Below are 24,545 nucleotides of genomic sequence, written 5' to 3'. Positions count from 1 at the left end.
GGCAACACAAAGACAGACAGGACAAACAACCATTCACACACACACTCACACCTAGGGAGAATTTAGAAAGACCAATTAACCTGACAGTCATGTTTTTGGACTGTGAGAGAAAGCCGGAGAACCTGGAGAGAACCCACGCATACACAGGGAGAACATGCAAACTCCGTGTAGAAAGACCCCGGGCCGGGAATCGAACCCAGGACCTTCTTGCTGCAAGGCAACAGTCCTATCCACTGCCCCCCTGTGCAGGCCCAATGTTACATATTTAGAGAGTGAAATATTTTAGTCATTATTCTTTTAAATTCAAATAAATTCAATTAAAAATAATACTCTTATTATCCTAAAGGTATTGAGTGGAGACAATATTTCATAGTAACATGTTATGGGTGACACCATCAGTTGTCAACAAGCACTAATCCACCTCGACTGCTTTTGTTGCTTCATTCTACCTGTTTTTCCAGGATGATCAGAAAGTTGAACAGAGAGACGTTGAACTCCGGAATATGATCCTTACCCATTATGATTGATGGAAGACACAGTTTGAACTATTTCCACTTTTCCATTGAAGAATAGCTCAAACTTATTCAGATTGGATAGAGAGCATCTGTCATCACTGATTCTCAAATCTTAATATATATGATCCTTTAGATTTCAAATGAGTCTGTTTCCTACACCCACATGAACATACTTTGATCTAAACCACTCTGGCTGACTGCTTAGGTTAATTTTCCTGCCGGAACATGTGGTCTCATGGGTCTGTCCAGCGTTACACTCCTGAAGAAAATGTACATGTACATACAAGAACTTAAATTTAATTTCAGCGGACCACAGCACCTTCTACCACATGTTTGCTGTGTCCCCTCCATGGCTTGTAACTGGAAATTAGCAGGCAGCAACAATATGGCTTCCTTTCAACAACAAGTTTCTTCTTGCCCCTCTTTCCTCTACAGAGGGCAGATACATAGAGTATGACTAATAGATGTCCTGTCAGCACACTTCAGAAAGCAATTGTCTGCACTACATTTGATTTAGGAGCACCAAAGTAAAAAGGGGCGAATACAAATACATAGCACACTTTTATTTATTTTTTTACTTGTATGTGTACATTTTGAAAATCATGCATCATTTTCATTCATTTGTGCTACTCCTCCCCACACAAGATCCCAAATAAATTACATTGACGTTTGTGGTTGCACATGTCAATATGTGGAAAAATGTTAAACAATTTGAAGATCTGCATTGCAAAGCACGGATGGGTTGCTATAAAGCTGGAACGATACAAAGTACAAATGTGTGTTAAACATTGACCCAGTCTTTGATAGTGAACAAGATAAGAAAACACGAGACTCTAGTTTGATGATCAATGCAACTGTACATCTGAAATGTCTAAGCAAAAGGAGCACTTCAAGTCAGCTCTAGCCCAGCTGATTTATGGGTAGGTATTATGTAATAGAGGCCCACAAGGAACATTATTCAAAGTCTAACAGCATGTACAATATAGGCAGAAAATACTATACTATGCATACTGCCTCTGGAGGTACTCAAGGACAACACATCATTTTGGCGTGATCAGAGTCTTGCAAGAGTGAACATTTGTGAATAGCTTTGGACTGGACTTTTGTTGTGTTCCATCTACAGTCTGGGATCTGTGAGTAATATCAAACCGACTTCATAATTTTCCATTTCAAAGTTTAAAAATTATTTGCCGCTACCTGCCCAGTATATGTGTCCCAGCTTTGAACGTATTTTTGTGTCTTGAATCATACAAAGAGAGGATAGTAATTTTATGACAGGTTACAGGATGATAATAAAGAAAGACAATAAATGTAAATCTTCCAGGGAGAAGGGGTGGACAGGTCAGGAGGCTATAAAATCAGAGTTGTTTTTCTAGAGAGTATATGACTGCAATTTAAAAGGCAATTTTTTTAAGCAAATAACTTCTACGTCTGGTGGGAGCTGAAGAGATGTTAAGATTTGCAGCAAAATGTCATCTATGTCATCTTCTATAGGTCATTAGTGGAAAGGTCAGCCAGCTGTTGCAACATAAGAATCAGCAAATCAAAGGCATCCCAGGACGTCTTCCAGACCTCTCAGCTTCTCAGGATTATGTCCAAATCTCCTGAGGGGGCTTTTAGTTACTTTGGCCCCATTCGCTGTAACACCTGTTGACCTGAGGTCAGTTATAGTTGTGTTTACATTCACAAACTAACTCAAGGGTTTTTTTTGTTTACACGCCAATAATAAATCTGCGTGTTTGTGTCTATTTGTTATTATGAACTTGGATTAGATGTCCTGTACAGTTAGAGCATGTGTTTTTGTCAAAGCTTCTACGACTCTGCCTTGATGGGGTTACAACTTATAACTCAAACTTCTGCATTTCGCTACTACTTAATTATTTATGTGTGTGGATGTATCAAAGTGTCCTTAGTCAAGTTCTTCATACACACATTTGCTTATACTTCTCAAGCACAAAAATATCAACTTAATTTTGGTCAACAGCTGACAACTTCATGCAACAATTACTTTTTTTAAGAAAGAAAATGGTTGGAAAATTTTGAATTTGCTGTGGACTTTGTTAAGCTATATGGGGCTAAAATTATTTGCACAAGATCAAGCAGAACATACACCCCAACAAATGTCCCTTGGCAGAATAGACCCTGTATGTTGACAAGCTTCTGGGGTAATGCTGGACAAATTTCTGGCCAGTCATCCAGATAGAATTGTTTTAAATTGGTTGCTTTCTTGTCTGTCTTTAAGCATATGTTGAACCTTTATAGAGACATTTTCTAAAATTCAATTCTGATATGATTTTGGGTGAATGTTCCTGTTGGAGAAACCATTTTTGTCCAGGTTTTAACCACCTCGTGTTTGAACCTAGGTGTACTTATCATGAAAACATGGGATTTGAGTTTTAAACATTTTTAACTTCTAATAATTGCTCCGCTTTGTTTTTTCCTATTTATAAATTTGTCCTTACTGTACAGTATCTTATATATTTTGCCTTTGTGTGAATACGCATGGTTCTGCTTACCTTAACTTGCTATTATGATTCCTGAATTCCCTCACAGTGGTGCAATAAAGGATATTCTTTTCTTCTATTGAATAGGAAATTTATTTAGGCTGTTTAGAAAATCAGTTTAGCTCATGTTTTTGAACTGTAGGAGGAACCTGGAATACCTGGAGAGAACCCACACCTGTACAGGGAAACTCCAACAACGGGAAACATGCAGAGGATCTGAGGTTGGGATTTGAACTCAGGGCATTCAAGAGCTCAGTTATGCCTCAGTTATGCCACAACTGAGGCATAACTGTGCCTCAGTTGTGTACAACAGTGAAAAAACACAAAGGAAGCAAGCTTCCAACACAAAAATCTGCTGTCATTTAGAGGAGTATCATATTTTGCAAGATAATCTGTGACCTAAATCACGTTTTCAGACTTCTTGAGAAATAATAGTTGCAGAAGGTAGGGAAGTGTTTGTCAGTAAAAACAGTCCTTTCCCACCAAATTACTGGTCAAAGAACGTTAAAGCTGCTACGACTCTGCCTTGATGGTCGGTTTACTCTGTTTTACTGAGCTGTTGTTAGAGGCTCTGCCTCTCTGTTATCTTCTGTTTTGCTTTAATGATGCTGCAAAGACATAATTTTGTCTTCATTATCTTTTCTCCGAACATGAACATCAGAGAATGGAAGCCTGGTTTTACCCTCTTCCAGCCCATTAGGCAACTCTCTTCCCGACTTAATAAATTTCAGTGGGATCTGAAAAAAAAAGCTTTTAACAATATACTCACCACTTTTATGTTCATAAATGTGACAGAAACGTTGCTTCTGGAAAATTTCTGATTCAGTAATGAGTCACTGTTTATGAGGTTTAAAATGAGTATAAAGGTCTTTTGAACACACTTTAAAAAAAAAAAAATCTAATCCATTGTTTTTAAACTCTGGGATCTTGGTGGCTTTTTATTAATAATCATTTCTTATGGCAATAGTTGTGATTGTTATTATTGCTTTTCTATTATCATCGTGTCAGATTAGATATTTGGTTTAAAAGTGATTTTGATTTGGTTTTTCATGAAATTTCAGGCTTACAAACCCACAGTTACTTACATACAGTGGAAAACCAGAATCTCCTCAAACGCATTTCAAGCTTGAAGCGGTGTTTCACAACGTGATCAATAAAAACAGTAGCTATACTTTGCTGCCACCCTCTGGAACATCGTGGAAACAGGCTCAAAGAATGAAGTATTTCTGCACCGTTTGGCAAAATAATAACATATGTTTAGATATAAGGGAATAATTAATCTGGTTAATTTGACAATTAGACAACACATTACAATACAGTGATTCAGTACAGGTTGTCTTCTTGCATGCTGTTAACCTGGAGACTTATTATTAGATGCAAATCCCACATTTTAATACAAACACAGAACTGATTTATTGTCCTACTAGAAAGACTTCTTTCGTCACAACTTATAAGAAGACATCCCTGTCCACTTACACTTTGTGATTTTACAACCTAATGACACTGAAAGTATCTAAAATATATGTTGATACTTTCAGTGTCATTCTGTTGTAGAAATTCAGTGTAATTATCCAATTTAAAAAGCTTTAAAAGTTGTATTTTATAAGTAAAATGTTAACTGACTCGTCATTTTTAGCTAAAGTTAGTTAGAGGCCTTGTGAAAGGTCAAAAGACTCATAGTTTAATGACTCTGAATAAAACTATATTAAAATGTGTTGTTAAAACTAACACTTTTTTTAGCCTAAATTGTTTTTCCCCTCACTCAGTACTCGAATTCATTATTTTTGTTTTAGAATTCTCTCATGAAGGATTGCATTAATCCAATGAAATATTCACAGATTTTAATGTGATTTACATCTCTTTATGTAAAAAACATACCTTTACATAAAGATAAACAAACATGATGTGGATGGTATTTGTTTATCTTATTTACTATGTCGTACAGAAATAATGTGAAATTGTAAATATTAAATGTAAAAAAGTTAAATGCTTGTAGTTTTAGTTCTAGTTCTTCACACAGCACTGGTTTTGTATCGAAATGCTATCCAGTCGTTTACATACACACTGCAACGCGTAGCCAGCAATATTGACCCAGTGACCACTCCGTAGTTCTCAAATGTGGATCGCTGTCAGGTTACCATGCAACCTGATAGACCATAGGCTGGATCATTTGTCTTTTCGCGAGTAATACATGCAATTAGACACGCTAACTTAATTGTATTTATTTCCCTTCTATATTTAGTCACGTTTGTGTCCCACACCGAGCTTTTTTTCTCTCGAATAAATTAGCTCTCTTACTGCAGACGCTAGTGTGCGGCAGTTAGCTAGCCGTCGTTAAAAAAGCTAAACGTTCCTGTTTTGTCGGGTTAAAATAAAGTGGCGTTACTGACTGTTACTTTCTGTGACATACAAACACTGAGCTTCCAGAATGAATGTCGCTAAAAGTGGCTACCGTGTGTTTTCTGCAAACTCCTCCGTGGCTTGCACAGAGTTGGCTAAGAAGATAACAGAGTGAGTACTCCGAAGCACTAGTTAATGTTTAGCTATACTCACTTGTATTCAGATACTGAGGTGTGTTCGGGTGTAACCACTAACTGACACAAATGAAGGGCTATTAAAAGAGGCAGAGCAGGTTCAAGTGATTTGTCATTCACAGTGTGTTGTAGTCATGAATAAATTAACAATGCTAGAAATTCAGCATGATCCTGAGATTACACAATTGTTTGAAAAGTGCATGCAAAGGTATGCTTCTGTTTTGCAGGAGGTTGGGTGTTGAGCTGGGAAAATCTGTCGTCTTTCAGGAATCTAATAGAGGTAAGAAAAAAAAAAATCGAAAATCCCCCACTCAGGTGAGTGATGTCTGATTTATTTATATCTGTGCACATTTTATTTATTCCCTGCCCTCTTTAAGTTGGCTCTAAATTGAAATTGAGTCAAATTCACAAATTGAATCAAGCAGCTCATTTGCAAAACTTAAACAGGTATGAGATGTTATTTGTCAGTTTTAGCAGCTATAAGGTGGTCATCGCTTACTTTGACCACCTCTAGTCTTTTCCCCTCAAATACTAAGAAAGCGTATGCAAAGGTTTGAATGTTTTTTTTTTTTGTAATGCTGCGTTAATGGCCTGAAAGTTGAGAAGGCTTTCATTACCATCTCATCATTTTACACAGAAAAATAACACAGTTCTCTAAGGATTATAAACAATGTATTTTCTTTTTCATGCTTCCCAAACAAGGAGTTATCTTTTGACTTATAAATATCAGCAAACATTTACCTTACTTTTATTTATATATATTTCCCATTTTGAAGAGTGGTTAAGATAAATGTCTTTCTTTTGAGTAATCATCTAATCTAATCTTCTAGACAATTTGATTTTTCAGCCCATTTTTTTAAGATAAAAATATTTAGCATGTCATTATCACGCAACACTAAACTTTCAATTTATTTGAAGACTTTTTATATATCCTGAGCAGAACACCAAATAAATTAGTATTTTACTTGTTCACATGCTTTGATTATGTATATTAAAACTAAATAAAATGCAGGCTTTTGAAGTTGATTTAAAGTTTAAGAAATTATAGTTAGAAATGTCAGTATTTCAGTTCATATGATAAATTGAACCTTTATTTACAATAAGCAAATGTTCCTACATAAAATACTAATTGTTTATATAGCATTTGTTTATTGTTAGCTTGTAGCTAAAATTGCTGTTTGTGTAAAATGGCATTTTCCTCCCTTCATATAGAGACAAGAGTGGATGTGAAAGAGTCTGTACGTGGGCAGACCATCTTCATTATCCAAACCATACCAAGGTGAGTACAGAAAATTGTTCATTTTTATCACAGCTGGATTTTTTTCTAACCCAAATCTTTAACTATCTCTTCTTTATTTTTCTATAACCAGAGATGTTAACACAGCCATCATGGAGCTCCTTGTTATGGCTTATGCTCTTAAGACTTCCTGTGCGAAGAACATCATTGGAGTTATTCCTTACTTCCCCTATAGCAAGCAGTGCAAAATGAGGAAGAGGGGCTCCATAGTTTGTAAACTGTTAGCTTCAATGCTGGCTAAAGCAGGTAAAGAGATCAAAGCAAAACTGAACAGCATAATTTAAAAAAAGACTCTCTAATTAACATTTTATTTTTGTGTCAATAAGGATTGACACATATCATCACCATGGATTTGCATCAGAAAGAGATCCAAGGCTTTTTCAGCTTTCCGGTGGATAATCTGCGAGCCTCCCCGTTTTTGATTCAGTACATACAAGAAGAGGTGGTTGTTGTGTTTGTGTCTTCATCTTATGACATTAATTGAAACAATAATTGAAGCAAACAAAGTTTGGAAGAATTGATAACACCTTCTTTCCTTTATTCGGACAGATTCCTGATTACAGAAATGCTATAATTGTGGCAAAGTCCCCTGCTGCAGCTAAAAGGTATCAGATATTAGGCAACATTGCATTGATTTTACATTGAAATCACAGTAGAGGCCTAGTTTATCCTTTTATCTATTTTTTACCTATTTGAAGTATTCACAGGTTGTCTCCTGTCTTTGCAGGGCTCAATCCTTTGCAGAACGTCTCCGACTGGGTCTGGCTGTGATCCACGGCGAGGCCCAATGTGCCGAGTCGGACATGGCCGATGGAAGACACTCCCCGCCATGTGTGCGCAACACCACAGGGCACACAGGACTGGAGCTACCTAGTGAGATCCTGGTCTTTCTTTGTTTAGATCCTTACTTTATCCAAAATTTCACAAATAATATGTGTCCCATGTTGTTGTTTTGTTGTTACATGACTTTTTATTCATCAGTTTTCCAAAGTTTTAACATTTAAACACATGCTGTGACTTGTTAGATAAGAAGAATGTATTTTCTTGACCACAAACTATTACAGACATTACGAACCAAAATCGAATGCAGCATCATTAATGCAGCCTTGTTTACCTTTCTGTGACACGTTGAAATGTCTGCATTGAAAGGGTCTTTAACAGTCTAATACAACTTCTAGATGTGCTAACCTCTTTTGAGCTGATGATTGTGCTGTTTCTCACTCATACCATTACTCATACTCAAAGTAATTGAGTTTATGTCATTGCATGACCTTACAGATACACTACTTCTACTCACAAAGCATCCATAGCAATCTACCGATAGTAAGGCCCCCACCTCACACTGGAATAAGATTATATTATGAAATGAAGAATCTGCCAAGTCTCAGAGTAATCTTCTGTGGCATATTCAAAATACAGTGTGCAGTATTACATGTGAAAATCAGTGTTTTGCGAAAGTGGACACACCTCCAAACTGTGTATACAACTTGGCTGATGAAGGTCTGAAGGAGGGTACGAGGTCCCTAGGTTTATAGTTTGAATGCAAATGTATTTGTTACATTTCAGTGAGAAGGCTGGGCATTATATTTAGTGATGAGAATGAGGAGTAGAAGTGCGTGCACAGGTTTATGGAGGTTTAAAATACAGTTATAAAATGGTTGCAATGTGTGTCATTAAAAAAATAACCAAACCTTAGATCCAATCAGTTCACAATGACAAACACTTATTTTTGGCTTTTACTCCTGAACGATACACACGCCAGGCAAAAAAATGACATGCTCATTGGTGAGCTAAAAGCTGTACGTGTCAAAATGGATGGAAAAACTCCTGGGGTTCTTTTAAGGCAAGACTGAAACTGCTGGTGGAGAAGCAGAAATCTTCTATAGGTATGATTTTAGTATAGATTGGGACAATCTGTCCAGATATGAAGGCTGTGGTGAAGTCCTGGATTTCCCATAATCCAGCTGGGTCATAGCAGTCTTTAAGGTCCCAGAGAAGTCTAATGTGGAGTGGGTCGAAACAACAAAATATTTAAAGAAACATTTCCTTCAATTGTTTCCTGCCATATATTTGATCATTATGCATTAGCATCATCAAAAGAAAACCAAAATCAAATAAGTGTGTCATTGGCAAATGACTCCGATTGAATAGTCTCAGTACTTCTTTGTGTTCCCATGCTTAACTTTGAGATTATAAAATCCACTTCTACATTTTTTTAACAAACAAAAAGACGTTCTAGACGTTTCAGTCAGTCTGCTTTATTAATATTATTTTTTAAATTGCTTTCAACCCAGATTTATTTATTTTTTTAAGTCTTGCCATACAGTGTGTATCATGTGTTATACTTGTGCATTTGTGTTAATGTGGTGTTTATTTGTCGACAATAGCAGGCAAACAACAAGCTCCGTTCCCTGGCATAGAGCTTCCAAGTACGACTTAAAGTTGATTTATATTTCCATGAAATGATTCCTCTTCAAATTCCACTTCAATTTGTGCATGCGTAGAAAAAAATGGGTTTGTCTTTGCATCTTGAGAAACATACAGTCTGGATTCACGAGGGGGAGTTGGTGGAATATTGACTCTCCAACTAATAGAGCTGACATTGTTGATTTTTACTTTTTTTTTTGTTTTTTGTCCTATTGGCCGTTTGATCTCCACTTTTCTCCCAGCAGCATTTTGTGTGGCGTGTTTGTCTTGAACTGAACAGACGTCATGTTTACTGCACCTTCATATGATTCCAGACAGCTGCTTCTACAAGATGGCTTAAACTTTCTTTGTTTTGTGGTGCTCTAATTTTAGTTTCCTTAAATCAAACCGGAACTGCGTCAACTTTAAAAAAAAAAGTTTGTTTATTTTGTTTTGTGTTCCGTTGGACTCATCTTGCCAATCAACACATGCTGCCATTTTTAAACCACTTTTAACCTGATTAACCTTGTGTCATGATTGCATGTAAGGAAACAATGAAGCATGCTTTAAGGATCTGTTATTAGAAAGTCAGTAGGAATGTAATGATTGACAGATTCCAGCATTTAGTCTAGAACTGTCAACAAATGATGCATATTGGCAGATTTTATTAATCCTTTCTTAAAACAGTAAAAGTCTAACCAGACTTTTTTCAGGTTGTTACACGATGCAGCACAGTTGGATTTTGGTAAACTGTATTTTAATCACAATGTGGATTCTGCTGTTCTTGGTGTACATAGTGATTCCAGGTTTTCTCACACTTAGGGGCTGATTGAAATTCACTGTTCTGCAAGGCATGCTTTTCCTTTCTTTGCTTTCTAAAACTGTTCCTTCACAATCAGCTTGGCTTGCTGATTGTTTACCAGTTGATTGTTTCCTAAAAACCCCTCTGATTGCCTGCATTTACATGCACACCGGTATTTTGAAATGGTTTTATGCATTTTGTTAGTTTTTGTAAAGATTTTTGGTAAATCTCATAGTAAATGAATAGTTGTTTTAAGACTCTTCCTCAAACATCAACCATGAATAATTTTAATGCCTAATTTTGCAGCTAGAATTAGATGTATATGAGTTATATATGGACAGCTCTGTTCAGGATGTTTACATGGACTCATCACTAATATGAACATAATAATGCTTTCCACATCATACAATTTAAGTAAGTTTTAAACATAATGATTGATTGCACAAGTTTGAAGGTATTTAGAAGTTTCTGTAATGAACATAGGGTCAACATTTTACGAAGACACATACACCCACTGAATGTATTTATGTATTACGAGAGACGTTTACATATATAAATGTCTCTTTTTAGCAAGTTGCATTATAAGTATATATATATATATATATTTTGAAGCATAATTCTGGTAAAGTAAATTGCATACTTCATTTTAATTACTTGCGTTCCCAACACTGACTTTTTTTTTTCAAACATAATCCTCTAATCTTTAGTGCACGGAGAGGAGCTTAAGGAAGAAAGAAAATGACCTTCTCAAAACTCCAAATTGAATTTTAACTTTGCTTAAAGGTGCCATATTTTTCAGGAAAATCATCCCATGTTAATGATCTCTATTATTTCTGATGAGAAGAATTATTTAAATATGCAGCCAGAAACGTGCTGATGGTTGAGGAGCAAAATGCAGTAAAGCATGAGTGTATGTAAACTTCTGACTGGACCTGTAGATAGCATTGTGGGTGTACTATGTATTCAGCAGATGAACTTCGATGAAGCCAGGATGTTCATACGTTGTCATAAGCTAAACAATTGCATGAGTGTATGTTTAGATTCTGTATTAAAAATGGTGAGCCAACTCATTGTGGCCCATAAAGCCAAACTAAGTGGAGTATAAAGATTGATTGTTTAAAATGTATTAAAACAATAATGTGACTAATGGGGGATGTGCATGGAAATGTAGGCTCTTCGCTGGCAGCGCTCAGATTTGACTGACCGGTTCAGAACATTGGCAAGTGTATATGAAGAATCTGTCATCAGTGCTTGCCACTGTTGGTGTGTGTTAAACTGTCTGTTTGAGGACTGCTACTATAGACTGGGCCTGAAAGTGTGTGCGTGCGATAGGGTGTGCGTGTGTGAGTGAGTGTCTATAGAGGCATTTTTTTTTTTTTTGGATTGGATTGGGTATCCTGGGCTGAAACTCCTTTTGTCATTTGACCCTTGCATGGCATGCTTTGCACTAGGCTAGCCTTCCAGCTTGATCTCCTAAAAGGTAGGAGGGGTAGAATGGAGGGGAGGGGGTACATGAACCAATGACTTTGATTAATTAATTGTCATTTTAGTTTAGCTTTACATTTTTAGAAATCAAATTTAGTAAAAACTAAAAAAAAACTAAAAATTGGAGAGCTAGATTGCTCAAAAACCCTTTTCTCAACCCATTTTACCCAATCTACTTAGATTGAATTTTTGATCCCCACCCCCCCCCCCCAAAAAAAATTACTCTTAACTAAGTAATATGAGGTAACCCGATTTTCTTTCCATTTTAGTAATGATGGCCAAAGAGAAACCTCCGATTACGGTAGTTGGAGATGTCGGTGGAAGAATCGCCATAATAGTGGTAAGATTCTTCAGATGCAATATTAAGGTCTTTTGTACTTAGAATTTCTGAATATATGAATAGATGTTAAATGGGATGCACAGATATTAACATTTTGGGTGATAACCAATATGTAATGATATCATATATAATGCACTATATATTTCACTGTATTTTTGACATTGTATAAAGGCAACCACACCCATTATCTTGTGCTGCTCCCACCTGTCCCGCATCCTCCCAGGATGGAAATAAACACCAACTGTTAACACCAGCCCAGTTTTGCTTATCAGACCAATCCCAATATGTAAAAAAATGACAAAAATCAACTAATATCGATGTTAATGTCAATACAGCGTACATCTTTAGATGCTAAAATATGTGAATTCCCAATTACTGCAACCTCAAGGTGTTTTTTTTGTGCTTATTTTTGAGGTGTTTTTATGTCACCCATTTGAGCCAGTACACAATATGCTATGGTGCAGAGAAAATACTGATTGTAAAGATTTGAAAGGTCACTGTTTTCACAACCAGTTTGTAAATGTCATGCATGTGTAGATGAATCTGTGTTTTTAACTGTTTCCAAGAAAGACTGTATTGGCTGTGGCGGCTTCCTTTCCATGTGTGTTAGATCACAATATTAGATCATTTGTGTTGTGATCCGGACTGTGGTGTGTGCCTTTCTGAAGCCTCTTTTCTGCCACCCTTGTTGATTTTGCTGCTACAGTGACTCCTCTTTCCTCTCCCTCCTTTTTCTTGGTGTCATTGGTTGCATTCTGTTGATTCTAACTGGGTGAGAAGGTTAAAATATTTTAACTACATTTGGAATTGTCTGTTGTTTTTCTGCTCAGGATGACATTATAGATGATGTAGGAGACTTTGTTGCTGCTGCAGAGATCCTGAAGGAGAGAGGGGCGTATAGGATCTACATCATGGCCACCCATGGTTTGCTTTCTGCAGATGCTCCTCGTCTCATAGAGGAATCACCTATCAATGTGGTGAGAATGTAGAACGTTACGCTTTTCAGATGTGTGCGCCTTGATTGTTTTTTCTTCTATTAAAATGTGTTGTACATGAGCTTAACTAAAGAAGATGGATGAGAACAAACTTCAGCTTTGGTTCTTTAGGAGAACAGTGTAGAACAGTTACTTCCTTTTAATGGGAACGCGATCTGAACTGTGTCACTCTGCGCACTTCTGTTACAACAAAGAGTTATTGTTTTCAGCAGCGTCACTTTTATAAGCTGTCAGTTTCTGTTCCTAAAAGCTGCCAGGTGTTCAGAAAACAGTAGTTCCAGTGATATTGGAACATTTCTTGTTAACCAGACATTTCCCTGGTAGTCTGTATTTACAATGACTCTCGCAAGTTAACTATTCACAGAAGTTTTTTAAAATTTTTTTTTACATTTTGTCATTTCACAACTGCAAACATCAGGTTAATTGATTGGCATTTAATGTGATAAACTAACACATTATTTTCAAAATATTTCACTAATAAGGCTACAGCACAATCACGTTTGTGAGACAGCAATTGAAATATTTCCATCAATTTATTTCAAATTGAGAACGTAGCCTGCTGTAAAAGCCGAGTGAACATAATCTGTTCTTGTGTATTCAGGTGGTTGTGACAAACACAGTGCCCCACGAGGTGCAAAAGCTACAGTGTCCAAAAATCAAGACGGTGGACGTCAGCATGATATTAGCCGAGGCCATCCGCCGCATCCACAACGGGGAATCTATGGCCTACTTATTTCGCAATATTACAGTGGATGACTAAGGCATGTCAGTGACAGACGCCTCTGCACCTTTACTAACAAAACGCTGTTCCTTGTGTTGTTTTTGAATGACATGCATACATGTATCCTGATTCAGTTAAAGAACTTCTCAAAAATCGACCAAATAATTTGTCTTCTTTCTAAAATGTGTTTGTTTTTTTTGTTCTGTTTCTAAAAAAGAAAAGCCTTCAAATCCAAGGCAAGCACGCCTCTAAAAGAGCATATTTTGATGTTTTGAAATGAAAGGCGAGGATTGTATGAAGTGGCGTCGTTGCTAGCAGCTGTTCAGAAACATTGTGTACGGTAAGATTTCAATGGAGAAGTGATTACAAGATGTGGCCATCCTAGAAGTAGTGAAACTGAAGACAGGATGGGAATCTGTGTTTGACAGATGAGCGAGGTGCGACACCCGTTTCAGCCCCATCAGCCTCCTCCGTAATGTAAATGAAGTCCGTGCCAAAATCTAAGAAGCCATACAGTGAGACATAAACGCATTCGAGTGACAGATAATGCGGCTCGTTTCTGTGTGGTGCTTCACCATACTATGTTGCATCATGCCTTCCATAGATCAGTGTTTGCACAAAGGTAAATCTGTTTATGGGAGAACAAAGAGGGTAGCGTTTACTTCGATAAAAAACAAAACAAAATACACATAATTTCATGTAAATCCCCCAAAAATATCTATATATTTATAATCTTAACTTTGGTGAATATTTTTTTTTCAGTTTTTCTTGCTCCTAACTGAAATACCAGTTGTGTTTTTGTCACACACTACAAAAGCTCATATTTTCACATTGAACTTAATCTGCAGAGAATAGATGGACATCTGCCTGCTGCTTTTAAATTTAACAGAGCATGTTGCGTTTAGCAAGAAAACCAAACAGACACGCCATTATTTTTTTTTTTATTTAGTGACTGCTTTTTCAGATTTTTCCAAATTATGTTACCTCATTATCTCACAGCACAGAAACCCCCAGGTCAGATCCTTTTGGCTGTTCATACAGAATTGAATATTTAAAAATGGTCCCCTATTTCACTTGGCATTAGTTAAACCTAGTACTATACAAGTAAATTTTTTTTTCTGTGAAAACGTGCCCTGTGATCCATTCTTTTTTGGATTATTTATGTACTGAATTCTATGTTTTAGGATGGAGCCACATTCATTTCAGAAATACAGTGAATTTAGGCACAAACAAAAAAGAAGTGGATTTTAGATGCTGGAGAGCTGTTTCACTTTGCTTACTTTTTGCTCAGGGAATATACTTTAGACGCCAATGCACATTTATTTGTTCCTGAATTTTTCAGGCTGTGTACATTACCTGCTGCACGTGTTTGAATAAAATAATAGCATTTGATGAAAATGTCTTCCACGCAGCAGCAACGTGACTTGGCAATGTGCTTTGGGTAAGAAAAAAAAAAGGCTAGATTGTTATTTTTTTCCTTAAAATAATAATAGAAAGACATTTGAAAATGTTAAGCTGGTTTTTGTGTTGGCATGAATCTACAGTATGAAGTGACACTCCCATTTAAGCTCTAACTGCATCTGTCTCGCCTGCATTTATGGTCCCAGGTTTCCTCTCCTTAGCCTTCTGTCTGACTTTGTAAATGTAGATGAAAATAAAATAGCTGCCTCTTTCTCTGGCTCCTTTCATGTACTTATTTTCAGTTTAAATGCACTCATAATGCATTTTTCTATATTTATGGGAACTATTTTCCCAATTTCAATACTACTAAGAAATGAATTACAGTGAGAAACATTTGCAGTGGATTTTCTCTCAACACATTGTCAGATGTGTTAGACATCCATAATCGCTGAATACGTGGTTAGATTGTCCCTTACTAAGCTGCATTTCAACACAAAATATCTGGTTTCACTTTCGCAAATCTTTCTAATGTTAAGGTTGGGGACCTTCCAGAAATGTAAAATTGGGCTGATTTATTAACATATTTCGGAACCGGTTTTGATGATTATCCTACTGTCGACTATTTTGACCCAAAGAAGTCATTAAAGATTAACTTAGAAACCCAACACCACTCAGCTCTACTATTAAGCAAAAAATAACCTCTTCCACCAGTCTACATGGAGGTGGTGGCATCATGCTGAGGGTTTTTTTCACTGCCGACGATACTTGTCATTGCATGTAACTGCATATCGGTAGATAACTGATTGAAACTTTGACACACGTGGGTGTTTAGGCAACACAATGATCCTAAACAATTTAATAAAGCAGGCCAAGACTTAAAACTTATCAAAAATGTAATCAACCAAATTATTGCTTCCGATTATACTGTTAATGATGTAATTTTATTCAGTTACACATTTAGAATAGGTAGCTAAGAATCAATCTATTTATTAATTTGACTTGATTAAAACGACAAAAGCAATTCTTTACTGAATGCTAAATCAAATCTCTGTCCCTCCAATGATGCAATTGATAAAGAAAGGACAATATAGAAATAAGAAGACATTGAATGATGAACATTAAGTGCCAAACTCACCTCAAATTCCTGAAGGCAGAACTTTTGAAATGACACTGAAAACATTTGATGCAGACAAGGTCAGAGATCCTGTACTTGCTCCAAACTTCTCAGGTAACTAGGCAGCTCTGAGGAGCTTGGACCAAGTCCAGGAGCGGACCTTTTAAGAATTTAAACGGCACAGCAGTAGCACGTTCATCTAAAAGAAGCTCCGTGGCCTTCATAAAAATTTTAAGCGCACCTGGGCTCTACAAGGAAAGGGTCTGCCGGTGTGTCTCCAATAAAGTAGCAACAAGGAGAGGCAGCTGTGAGGTTAAAGAGCACAAAGAGGAAGCAAACGTTTGATTGTTACGGGTCGCTTCCTCGTTTCATACGGGCGAAACAATTCACCTTGGCTGTTAGCTTTTAGAAAGAGGAAGCACACTGGAGTTTTTGACAGAGTGGAAACTTTAACGCTGTCTGTGAAGGGCTTTATGAGAACATAAAAGTGTCAGCTGAAAATACAATAGAACTTTATCATGAGGTTGAATCTCCTGAATAGGTCAGGTCTTAAGAGACATAGAACATTTAAAAAAATACTTATGTTGAATAAGTGTGGAGCTGATGCATTCAGAGATGGGCAGAGTACCCAAAAATTTAACTCAAGTAAGCGTAGCTCTACTTCTTATGACATATTTTTACTCAATTAAAAGTAAAAAGTAGTCATCCAAGAAATTACTCAAGAATAAAACAGTATTTAGGAAAAAGTCTGCTCAAGTACACAGTAACCGATCAAAACCTCAATCATTTAATATTTAAAATGACATCATTTGATGGACTGAAATAAAGTTGCGTGGCTGTTTTTTTATTTTAAATATTAAAATGAAAATATTTTATATGAATAACATAAGTACAAAACAACAAAATCAGGCAAAAGAAAAAAAAAAATCCAAATCAGTTTCTTTCAATATAAAACTTGTGAAACTTTTAACAAAAACTGCAGGTGCATTTTAGGTTAAAGCTGATTTTATCTTGATTTGGTGAAGTTATTCACAGTCTGCCGAGTATCCAGAAATTTTACTCAAGCAAGATTAGTGATACTTCATAGTAAAAGTAAAAAAGTAGACCACAGCAAAAATACTCCTAAATACACTCTTATTGCCCAAAACGTTTGCCAAGTAAATGCAACTAATTAACACCCAACTCTGGATATATTATGTATCATTTGGCCCATCGCACTTAACATAAGATAAACAAAACCTCACATGTTAGTATCTCCAAAAGCTGAGCCAAAGTACAAACAGTGCACTGTCTTTGGTTCCATCACAATAGGTGTAGTTAATACAATCTTGTGCGGCACACTGAACATTCACAAGCAGCACCATGCTCTTCCTGAAAGGGGCGTAAGGTGCTTTAGAGTCTGCGCTAATGTCCGGATTTGGCCTCATTCTAGTGTTTTTGCAGGTCCTGCCTCCATCTTTTCATCAGCCGTAACCAGCTCCCCCGTCATTGGTGAAAAATAAGCTTCCCCTTTTAGCAAGATCCAGGCACACGATGGGAAAGCTGTGCTCAAGTTGACATGCAGTGTCATTTTCCCCAACAAACTGGATTAGGTGAACTTTTTTTTAGCTTTGCTTTGTCGGAGTTTATCAGGGTTTCATCATTCCACTCTTCAGGATTTGTGGTGTGTCGCAGTGTGTGAGCTGTGGATCTCTGCAGCACCTCCAGAGTTATAAACATCTGTCAGGCTGGTTCTCTGATAAATGTTCTGCTTGCTCAGCCTGTCCGTAAACGCAGGTGGGCATGTCTGGGTAGATTTGGGTCACAGTAAAATGGTAGTAATCCGCTTCTTTCACTTCACAATTGCTACTTTGTGTTGTTTTATCCAATAAAATTGCAATCAAATACATGGAAGTTAGTTTTTGTAAATTGACAAAATATGAAAAAGCTCAAATTAGTATGAATTATTTTGCAACGAACTGCAGTTTTTGTCCTGTTGTTGTACACAACCATGGTAGATCCATGGTAAAATATTTGCCAGGAGTTTTTGAAAAAAATAAAAATAAAGAAAGTGTAAAAATGCAGGACAACAGAATTAGTGTTGCTTGTAATTTGTCGATTAGGTGATTCATAATTTTAAAGCTCTGTGCTCTATTACTGGAGCAAACTTTGTAAGCTGCAGTCCACCACTAGAGGGCGGTACAATGCCAAGGAGAAGTCATGAAGCTGCGAGTGAGATCTGTCCATTGGACTAACTTTTTCCACTTCTCTAAATGAATTCACTTGCTATCATTGCTACTGTTGACAACACGTACTGGGTGATGCACGCGAAACCAGGACAGTCAAGTGTTTGCTGCACGTTTATTTGAACTCACTCATCTGGTTAGACCAGTACTGCTCTCGAGAAAGAACAGAGTCAACTGACATCAATGTCTGCACAGACTTTAAAATCCAACATATTCACAAGTAGATTTATGTCAGTTGTTTGTTAATTCCTTTCCATTTTTTTTTTGCTTGCAAGAATGTTCAAATATGTTTATTAAAGTAATTTTAACACTCGAGGTCCTAAAATATGAGAAGTTTAATAATCCTTATCGTATTTTTTTCTGCAAGACTGGTTGGAGACCAGAAATACAAGCTTGCAAGAATTAAAGCATGTCTCTTTTGGTAGCAGAAACCTTTTCTTATATAATCACAACACTGCTTGCTAAGATGAACACTTTATTTTTCTTTTCACAAGTTTGCATTGTACACAATAAGGAATGTACAATACAAGCACAACATAGAACCTCAGACAACGTAACAGCTATTTTTTGGTTTTCCTGGTTAAGACAAAACACTGAAAGTATGCAAAAAATATAATTGAGCAGAACTCTTTTTTCCCCCCCAGCAAAATAGAAATGCACTTTATTTTAGTTCTGTAAGGATTTGCAAACAAAAAGGTTCAGTAAACCAGTATTTCCAACACTAAGACTTCTTAAAAATATAAAGTGCACGGTATATTTTCTTCATATGTTGACATAAGCTGCACAGAAGAAAAAACACATTTAGAGATAAAAACACTATTGCTTTTGACTGATTGCTCAACAGATACAGATTTTCTTTCCCCACCAGATGATCACAGTTACTGGCTGAAACATCCATAGTTTTGAGTACAAACTAAACACAATATCTAAAGAATTTTTTTTTCTTTTTTCGCAGTAGGTACGGTCAAGTTCAACAACATCCATGCTGTCTTTACGTTTATCTTTGTTTTCATCTGTTCATGTTTGTTTTAGGAGGAGTATATTGGAGCTGGGAGCAGAAGGGAACATTTGATTATCTTGTCAAACATTGTCTCTTGGTTTGTTTTTCTATCATCCGCATCAATCCTCTGGTCTCGTTTGCACAGTTTTCTCTGCCTCCGTCCATCTCTACGAAAGGAGGCAGCTGTTGGTTTTGTTCATGGGGGCACGCTTGTTGTTTTCTTTGGGGAACGTCAGTCGTCTCTTGCAGAGCACCGGACTCAGCTGCGTGGGCAGGTTGGCCCGCTGCAGCAGCTCCATGAAGGCCTCCATCACGTTGACGTTATCCTTGGCCGAGGACTCCAGGAAGATGTGGTTCCAGTCCACTTCCACCGTGGACAGTACGTCCTCGCTGGACACCCTCCGCTCTTTGAGTCGGTCTATCTTGTTGCCGATCACCACAATTGGTGTGTGCTTGCTCTCCTTGACTTCCAGGATCTCCTCTCGCAGTCTCTTGACCGCCTCCAGGGAGTCTGGATCGTCCACAGCGTAAACCAGAGCAAAGGCATCGCTGTTCTGGATGGAGAGTTTGCGCATGGCAGGGAAGGAGTAGCTCCCACTGGTGTCCATAATGCTGATGATGACTTTAATTCCTCCCATTTCGTACTCCTTCCTGTGGAGCTCCTCCACTGTGCGTCGGTGCTTCGGCTCAAAGGTGTCTTTGAGGAACCGCTGGATGAGGGCTGTCTTCCCCACTCCCCCTGCTCCTAGAAACACCAGACGCACTTCAGTCTTGTCTTTTGTCTCAAAAGACATGACAATGTTTTTCTCTTTTCTCTTGCAAAAGCTAAAAATTCCTTCCACTTTTCTGCTGCAGCCAATGCGTGCCGGTAAAGACTTTTACATGTGCTGACAGAACTGAGACGTGTCGATAGTATGAATGCACGCTCTTCTGACTGCATGCTGTATTTATTAACACTCATCACCTGCCCACTGGGCTCCCAGCCAATCAGGATAAGGACAGAGTTTGAGTTTACAGCAGCCAATCAGAAAACAATTCAAGAAAAAAGAGAAGATTAAAAAAATCATGACCAGGGTGTTATTGGTGAATGCAGGACACATCTCTGAATATTTCTATCAACAAACACAATTATTTTTACTGCAAAAGAGACTTTCAAGTGCAATAAAGAGCAATTTCTTTTTTTCTTTAGAAAAAAAAAATTATAAGTTTTTTATGTATAGTTTTTAAAACTGTCTCAGATGCACACACCTGGCCTTTCAAAAGTGTATTATTGCATGTGGCATTCTGGGGAAGAATGAAGGACCTGCTAGCAAAAACATCTCACCAGACTGCAATCAGGATTTCTGTTTTTCTTTTCTTCTGTAGCTCGTGTTTCAGGACTCTCAGCAATTGATCAAATATGCTTTGGGTCTCAAACATGCCTTTGTAGCTCTTGCACCAATCCATATTGTGGCTCTACACATCTGACCTTGACATGCAGGTCCTCTCTAAAAGTCACCACAGAAATCAATGGTCAGGCATTCAACCAGAACTTAAGAGTTTTACTTATGGAGGTTAGAAATCGTTTTGGCAAAGTGCTTCACCCAACCACAAGAAGATCATCTTTGTCAACGAACATTGCTGGACCACAAAGTCCAGCCCTCAGCAGTAATGGCTGTACCTGTGTTGTATGGCTTGCCTGAGTCCAGAGGAGGGGGCTGATGGACTGTATTCATAGAATAAAGCCTCCATCTCTGGGTGCATTTATATTTCCCATCAGCATGATGGGGGAACATTCTCCAATATTTAAGACTCCTGAATCAACAACAGGGATCTCAGTCTTAATCCACAGAGGAAGGCTCAACCTTTTTTCTACTCTCTCTTCACGTTGCCTCTGTAATCTGCCCACTTGACACAGTTTTATAGGCCCACCCTGGCTCAGGTTCTTCTTCTTTCCCTCCGTCTGGACTGCAGAGGACTTGGCTGCAGTGGTCAGAAAACATATGTAGACATGTAGGATTTAACCAGTAGTGGTCTGTGGAAAATTCATTACCTACACAGAGACTTTAACAACATCACAGCTACCAGATTACAACAACACACAGAAAAATCTTGAGTACATTTTCCATGTAGCCCAGAGTTCAATTTTGAGGTCATCTTACACATGTTTCCTGTGTCCCACAAGACTTACTTTCAACGGTGGTTTTGATTTTCCCACTTGAGCTATGGATCCCTGCAGCTCCTCCAGAGTTACCATGGGCCTTTTTTCTGCAGTATGTAACTTTTATAAAGAATATATTTTTCACATATTTGTTAAAACTGTCACCGTGTTGCGACAGAATGTTATGAGACAGGTAATCTGTGAAAAAAATCGATCCACCGCCTCCCTTAACTACTATTGCTGTCTGAAGAAATGCACCGCTTCCGACCAAAAACAACCAACCAGAGCCAGGAGGTTGGCTCTGGTAGAGAAAAAACTTACCCTTACAGGAAAACTGTTTATCCGTCGACAAAGGTGGCTATGCTAACTAGCCTGAACATTTACGGCATTCACTGCTAGCACAGCAGAGAGCAAGTGGCGCAGGAGGAGGAGCAGAGCCACACAAGATTGTGATTAAGAGCACTAAGACCTGCCTCCTGACTCTGATTGGTTGTTTCTAGTTAGCACCGGGAGACGACAGAGGAGCTCAATATTTATCAGTCTCATATTATACAGCCATAATGACAAATATGTAAAAGAATACTTTATTATCCTACAAAAGTTATATACTGCAGCTCTAATGAGTATTCTGTTAGATTTTAAATTTAAAGTGGAAGCTCCATCTGTTCACGTCGCGTTCTTAAAAATCCTCTTGGCAGCTAAGTGAGAAGTTGTTCCTTTGGACTGTATTCATAGAGTATGCATCAAGTTTCTGCTCCTTGATGCAGAAGGCAGCTGCTGATCCCTCCGTCATATTAATCTGTGATGGTTGGCTGTGATAAAAAGGGAGGACAATTTGCACAATGAACATGCTGTCTTTTTACCTGATTGAGCCGGCTTCAATCTCTGAATCTGGCAATCCGTTGAAAAGAAAGAAAGAAAGAAAGAAAGAAAAAAACACTCTCTGCTAAACTGTATAAATTTAAGTTAAAGAAAAGCATTAGTTTGATTAATTAATGTATTCAAAAGTTGTAAAGTTTACAAAAAACTGCTATGGATTTCTGAGAAAGCTGTGTGTATTTAATGCGCGGACTGGTTCTGCCCAGCCCATAAAGTCAAGTCAAGCAAGTCACGCTTCGTGGAATTCGATAGTTCGCAGAGGACAGAATGTCATTTTTAATAATGAGGTGCCTCTGATAGCTTTCAACTCCAAATAGGAGCTCACTTGCCAAAGCAAATATTTCTAAGGTAAAGCTAACATTCGGGTGAAAGTCACGTTGTTTTACCTTTGCAGCATAAAAAAACATAGATGTACTATATGGTGACTTAGTTCATTGTGCTTCACACCTCTTGATCGATTTTGATCCTTTCTTGTTCTTTAGATGTCCAAAATGTTTCTGTCAAATCTTAATTTTAGAGAGTTAAATAAATAGAACCATTATAATCCCTGAAACAGCCGCACAAACGTCTGTTTTTGCAAATTCTATCTATCTTGCCAAGAAACAGCTTGACACATAAATAATGACCCCGGCAAGAATATGATCTAACTGCATGTTTTCATAATGGTCACTGCCTGCAGAGACTGAAGCAGACTCCTTTTAATGAAGAAACATCTTCCATACCGACTCTGCAATATACTTCTGGTTAGATTTTGGTCACAAGTCATAAAACCTTACTAACTTTTCCTCCTATAGTCAGTTTTTGAACACACACACACGCAGACACCATTTATTTGTGTGTGTGTATTTGAACACGACAAAACTCAACTGACACCCGCCTCCTGAACTCCCACCAATTCTCTTAATCCACCCTCTTTATTCAGCGGCTTTGCGGTTTTGAACAGAGCAGCTGAAATGTGTGTCGTGCTTTTTGAAGTCCTCTCCTCTAAGTTTGGCTGCAGCTCCTCTGACACCGTTGTTTGGTTCTGGAACACGATGTTCTGTGTGGCGACAGGTGAGGTGGAGGAGAGGGAAGAGACAGCATGTCCAGTGACAATTGATCTCATTACAACTCAATGCAGAACAGGTCTCTTTCTCTGCATTTTAGGAAGAATTACTGTAGGTGGAGGTTAAATTTTTTTTTTTAAAAGAAAATATTATTTAAATTACAGTTCAAGCATAGGTCATTTCCTTAAGTATAAAATATTTTGGCATGCATCCAGGAGCTTTCTTTTACACTAATGCAATCGTTTCTTTCAGTGGAACAGGTTCAGAAGGTGAGCTCTGTTTTATTTACATACTAGCTGCACACTTACATCAGGAACATGGATGAAAATTAGCCAGATAAATTAAGTCGTACTTGTTAAATAGTGTGATGGATGCTCCTACCACCACCACCATATAGTTTTGGTAATTATTTATTTTCTTGATTTACATCATTAATTACAGTTACAGCTTAAGTTAGTCATTTTACTTAGACATATATTTTCTAGTGGGCGCACACTTTAGTTAATATCTGTCTGAATGGTTTACTCACACTTGTTCATTTGTTTGAGGTGCTGCAAACCCAGCCCAGCTGAAGGAGGAAGCCTGGAGCAAATTGTTTCTTTTTCTAAAAGAAGGAGGGGGGACTTTGTTTAAAATTGACTTTAGTTATTTAATTTTGTCACTTTCACATTCACATATTATTTATGCTGGGTTAAAGTTAGTTTTGCTTTAGCTAATTTTGTATGTGTTTGTTCCTTTGTTATGTTGTGGCTCCCTCATGTGGTAGATTTAGGTTACTGCACCCCTATGTGAGCCTTTTGTTCTTTGTTTGCGAGTCAGTTTTGTTTGTGTTCAGTGTCCGGTTGACATCAGTTGAGTTGGGCCCAAATCTCTTATTTGACTTATTTTCCATTTAAACTTTATGCTTTGTTAATAATTTTTTGGAATTATTAAATCGAAACTTTTAAATATTTTTGAACACCTTTTGTCCCCTGCAAGTAAATATACTAAAAACATAAATGGGTATACAAAAGAAATTGCTTAGTACGTCAATCATTAGTTGATGATAACAGTCACATCAATGATCCACGGACAGACTAAATTAACTTTTTTTCCTGTTGTTTAGCTGAGTGCTTGCTAATGCACAAACTGGTCAAATATC

The 24,545-nt window shown here is 37.5% G+C and overlaps 2 protein-coding genes across 5 annotated transcripts; one reads left to right on the top strand and one right to left on the bottom strand.

The window, feature by feature from the left end:
- Positions 1-1,470: 1,470 nt before the first annotated feature.
- Positions 1,471-15,277, top strand: LOC102219245 (phosphoribosyl pyrophosphate synthase-associated protein 1). Of its 4 annotated transcripts, none has more exons than XM_023348980.1 (11): positions 1,471-1,648; positions 5,781-5,833; positions 6,766-6,832; positions 6,924-7,096; positions 7,177-7,292; positions 7,400-7,455; positions 7,578-7,723; positions 9,238-9,279; positions 11,813-11,883; positions 12,714-12,860; positions 13,480-15,277. In XM_023348980.1, exons 4-11 carry the CDS (start codon positions 6,943-6,945, stop codon positions 13,636-13,638), a joined length of 891 nt encoding a protein of 296 aa, XP_023204748.1. In that variant the 5' UTR covers positions 1,471-1,648; positions 5,781-5,833; positions 6,766-6,832; positions 6,924-6,942; the 3' UTR covers positions 13,639-15,277. The 4 variants fall into 4 exon arrangements, with proteins under 4 accessions (XP_023204748.1, XP_023204749.1, XP_023204747.1 ...); XM_023348981.1 differs by lacking the exon at positions 1,471-1,648 and adding an exon at positions 3,166-3,240; XM_023348979.1 differs by lacking the exon at positions 1,471-1,648 and adding an exon at positions 4,977-5,530.
- A 3,329-nt stretch (positions 15,278-18,606) lies between these two features.
- Positions 18,607-20,259, bottom strand: LOC102218981 (ras-related protein Rap-1b-like). Its single transcript, XM_005807024.2, has one exon. It carries the CDS (start codon positions 20,131-20,133, stop codon positions 19,507-19,509), a length of 627 nt encoding a protein of 208 aa, XP_005807081.1. The 5' UTR covers positions 20,134-20,259; the 3' UTR covers positions 18,607-19,506.
- Positions 20,260-24,545: the final 4,286 nt, after the last annotated feature.

This window comes from Xiphophorus maculatus, chromosome 16 (genome assembly GCF_002775205.1).
Source record: "Xiphophorus maculatus strain JP 163 A chromosome 16, X_maculatus-5.0-male, whole genome shotgun sequence".
Classification (NCBI taxonomy): Eukaryota; Metazoa; Chordata; class Actinopteri; order Cyprinodontiformes; family Poeciliidae; genus Xiphophorus; species Xiphophorus maculatus.
Note: the sequence above shows the minus strand (reverse complement) of the source record. Positions and strands in the feature narration are given on the sequence as shown.

Excerpts from the sequence above, each read along its gene's own strand:
- LOC102218981 (XM_005807024.2), bottom strand. The coding sequence starts at position 20,133 with ATGTCTTTTGAGACAAAAGACAAGACTGAAGTGCGTCTGGTGTTTCTA.
- LOC102219245 (XM_023348979.1), top strand. The coding sequence starts at position 5,448 with ATGAATGTCGCTAAAAGTGGCTACCGTGTGTTTTCTGCAAACTCCTCC. Across the intron at positions 7,293-7,399 it reads TTCAGTACATACAAGAAGAG|ATTCCTGATTACAGAAATGC; the intron begins GTGGTTGTTGTG and ends TTATTCGGACAG. Across the intron at positions 9,280-11,812 it reads CCCTGGCATAGAGCTTCCAA|TAATGATGGCCAAAGAGAAA; the intron begins GTACGACTTAAA and ends TTTCCATTTTAG.